The sequence below is a fragment of the Pygoscelis adeliae genome, unplaced genomic scaffold (genome assembly GCF_000699105.1).
Source record: "Pygoscelis adeliae isolate BGI_AS28 unplaced genomic scaffold, ASM69910v1 Scaffold411, whole genome shotgun sequence".
Lineage (NCBI taxonomy): Eukaryota > Metazoa > Chordata > Aves > Sphenisciformes > Spheniscidae > Pygoscelis > Pygoscelis adeliae.
In genome coordinates, this window is record NW_008824111.1 from 1,850,049 (window position 1) to 1,853,055 (window position 3,007).

Consider the following 3,007-nt stretch of genomic DNA (forward strand, 5'->3'; position numbering starts at 1 on the left):
GGGCCAAAGGAGGCTCTTGCTAGGAGAGAGGACAGGTATGCCAGAGCTGGAGAGCAGCGGCCGTGTGCCAGCTCTCGGCCGGGAGTGGGGTTGGTGGGAGCCTTGTGGCCTGGAGCGTGTGGGCAGCCATGGGGTCGTGCCGGGCCTCGCGGCGGCTGCCATCACCGGCATCCCCGGGGCTCCCCCCCGGGTCCTGGCTCTCTGGCATTCACACAAGGGTGCTCCCTGAGTGCTGCCAAATCCCTGCCAGCAATGTTTTATGTTCTAATGGACAAGATTAATATTAATTTACTCTTTTTTTTTCTTTTTCTTTTTATTTAATATTTAGCAGCCCAGAGGACTTCTCCCTCCTTCTCTCACCTCTGGCAGGAACAAAAATAACTCCTCAGCAAGGACTGGATGTGGCGGGCGGGTTTGTGCTCAGCTCCAGCCAAGCGCTTCTCGCATTTAGCTGTAGGCACGTGCTAGGGCCTTTTGCCTGCAGTCCACATGTTCACGTGCTCAGCAACGAGCCTGTGCCCAAGCATTGGATGGATGAGGCCAAAACGGTCTCTGAATTCAGGAATCAGTTTTGCTCCCATCTGCAAAGCTGCCGAATAGGTTAACTAATAATTTCCAAAACTTCTCTGTCGGGGTGCTTAGGGGAGCAGAGGCTTTGATCAGCACCTGCCCACCCCGAAAGGACAAATTTTTTAGGGAAAGGCTGGTTTTAACTGGACTATTTCCTTCCTTCCCTTGAAATGGGTTTTGCCAGGCAGGGGAGGAGGCAAATCTGCCTTGCTGCTGCCCTTGAGAAAGCGCCTGTGGGGCTGCACGCTATGAAAAAGAAAATTAAAAGGAGAAGGGAGGAAGCAAACGCGCCTGGCCCGAGTGGTGCTGCCTGCTCTGGCAGCTTGGGTCCTTCCGTCAGTTGCTCTGGGGCCAGGGGTGAACTGTCTTTGCTCAGGATGTAAAAGGAGATTGTGTGTTTAAAGGAATTTTATTTAGATTTCACTTATCTCCCTGCTTCATCTGGGCCTTTCCCCACGGATGCCTTTTACTGCTGCCTCTTGCTGTCTTTGGGGTGGATCTGTTTCTTCTTCCCTGCCCCAAAGCAGCAATGCTCGGCATAGCCCTGTCTGCAGCTCCCTCTTGCAGCACAGGAGGGCAAGAGCGAGCTGTCAGGCACACCAGTCCCCAGCCTGATGGCTGCTGCTGCTTCTGACAGTCTGTTTTCTTCCTTCCTATTTACATCTGCTTGTGTTTCCCCTCGGGGATGGTCCTGCCGTGCAACATTAAAGGGTGTTTAAGGGAAGGGTGGGCAAGGAGTGCGGCGTGGGGTAGTTATGCTGCAGGAGGAGACGTTGCTGAGCTTTAGCACAGGCAAAGTTAAGGATGAGATTGGGGACTGCAGAGCAGAGATTGCCTTGGGGGGCACATGGGGATGGGGATTGGTAACGCGCTGGCCTTGTATGCACCCTTTCTCTGCCTCCCATCATCCCTGCGAGAGCTTTGTGATGCCAATGCCTGCAGGGTATCCGTCTGTCTTGCTACCGCTGTTGGGCATCCTGGCACGTCCTGGTGAGTTTTGCCACCTTGTGTAGCGAGAGTTTGGAGGCTTTGGTTCTCCAGCCCTCACCAGAAGAGGTTGGCAGAAGGTGGCCAGACTCGTGTATCTGCCACTCCTGGTTGCTGGCTGCCACATCGTCTTGTTGTCCAGCAGGCTTGAGAGCAGGTGGCAGGGAAGCACGAACACTCAGATGGTGCCCCCTTCCTTGGTGCCTCTGTACCCCCTATTCTTCCTGGGCTCCTTTTTTAGGCCAGTGTGCCCTGGGGGAAAGAGCCTTGTCTCTGCCTGCTGGCCCCTTCTTTGGGCATCTCTTTGGGGGCGGAAAGGACAGCAGCTCTGCTGGGGACAAAGGCTCGAGTTAAAGGAGTGAGCTGGGCTCCGATCTCAGCAGTAGGAAGGCGCATTGTGCCCTTGGGTGGTATCGAGAGGGGCGAGTTGCTGGGCTCTCCTGCCCCCTGCCATGTTCCTGCCTAGTGCCGTGGGTAAACGTGAACTCGAGTGGTGGGATTTTGTTAAAAACCAGAAATGAAAGCTCCGGCCTGGGTCAGCTTTGGCGTGGAGATGGCCGGAGTCCCGTGGGCTGTCACTGTGCCGGGAGCAGAGCCTTGAGTACCCCCCTTGCTGGGCTGGGAGCCTGGCAGCCTCCTGTCTTAACGGGAGGCACCCCCAAATCTGGAAAGAGAGCATGTTTTATGTTTTGCATGTTGTTGGCATCCAGGATGGAAGGGGATGTGTTTTTCTTTGTGTTGCTACAAACAGCTTGGTGAGTGCATGCAAGTCTGACGTGCCTCAGTTTCCCCACCCCTGTAACTGCACCAGACTGAGTGTGCCTGCCTAGGAGGGACACAGCAGCCTCTGGATTTCTCTCTGGCTTTGTGCCAGTGGCCCGTGCTGGTGGGTCACGTGTCCAGGTGGCTGCTGGGGGCAGGCACCCCTGCAGGGTGACCTTGGGGGTGGGATGGAGGCAAGCTGGGCAGGTTGTGGTCACATCTCTTTTTAGCCCCCCCCCAGGAGTCACAGGGACGTCCTGCAGATGGGATGGCCGTGAGCACATCTCAACAGTCAGGTCTCTGATGGGGAGGTCAGGAGAGACACTGCAGTGGCTGTCACCCGGGGCGGGTTTAGGTGAGCAGCCCACTGGGGTTTAGTTCTTCTCTGCTGCAAGTCCCTCTGCCCTGCAAGGAGGGGAGCAGTACCTTCCCCACTGGGATGTGAGCTTAGGCTGGGAGGAGGGTGGACAGTTTGGGCCTGGATCAGTCTTGGTTAGGAGCGAGCACCTGGTTTGGTGTGCCCGATCATGCTGGGCCATTGCATTTAGCCTAGTGTCTCCTGCCTCCATGCTCAGCAGGTTGAGGTTTTGGCCGGTCTTAAGCCTCTCTCTTCTTCTGACACTGTCTGTCTGTCCCTCTTGATCAGGTGGCTCCAGAGAAGTGCCGCTTTGCCATAGGCCGAATCCTG

The 3,007-nt window shown here is 56.0% G+C and overlaps 1 protein-coding gene across 1 annotated transcript in view; it reads left to right on the forward strand.

Moving 5' to 3' along the window:
* The window catches only part of TEX264 (testis expressed 264), a 50,212-nt gene that overhangs the window by 12,564 nt on the left and 34,641 nt on the right, over window positions 1-3,007 (forward strand). The window contains 1 exon segment of the mRNA XM_009334227.1: window positions 2,966-3,006. Within this exon segment, the coding sequence (XP_009332502.1) occupies window positions 2,966-3,006 (41 nt within the window).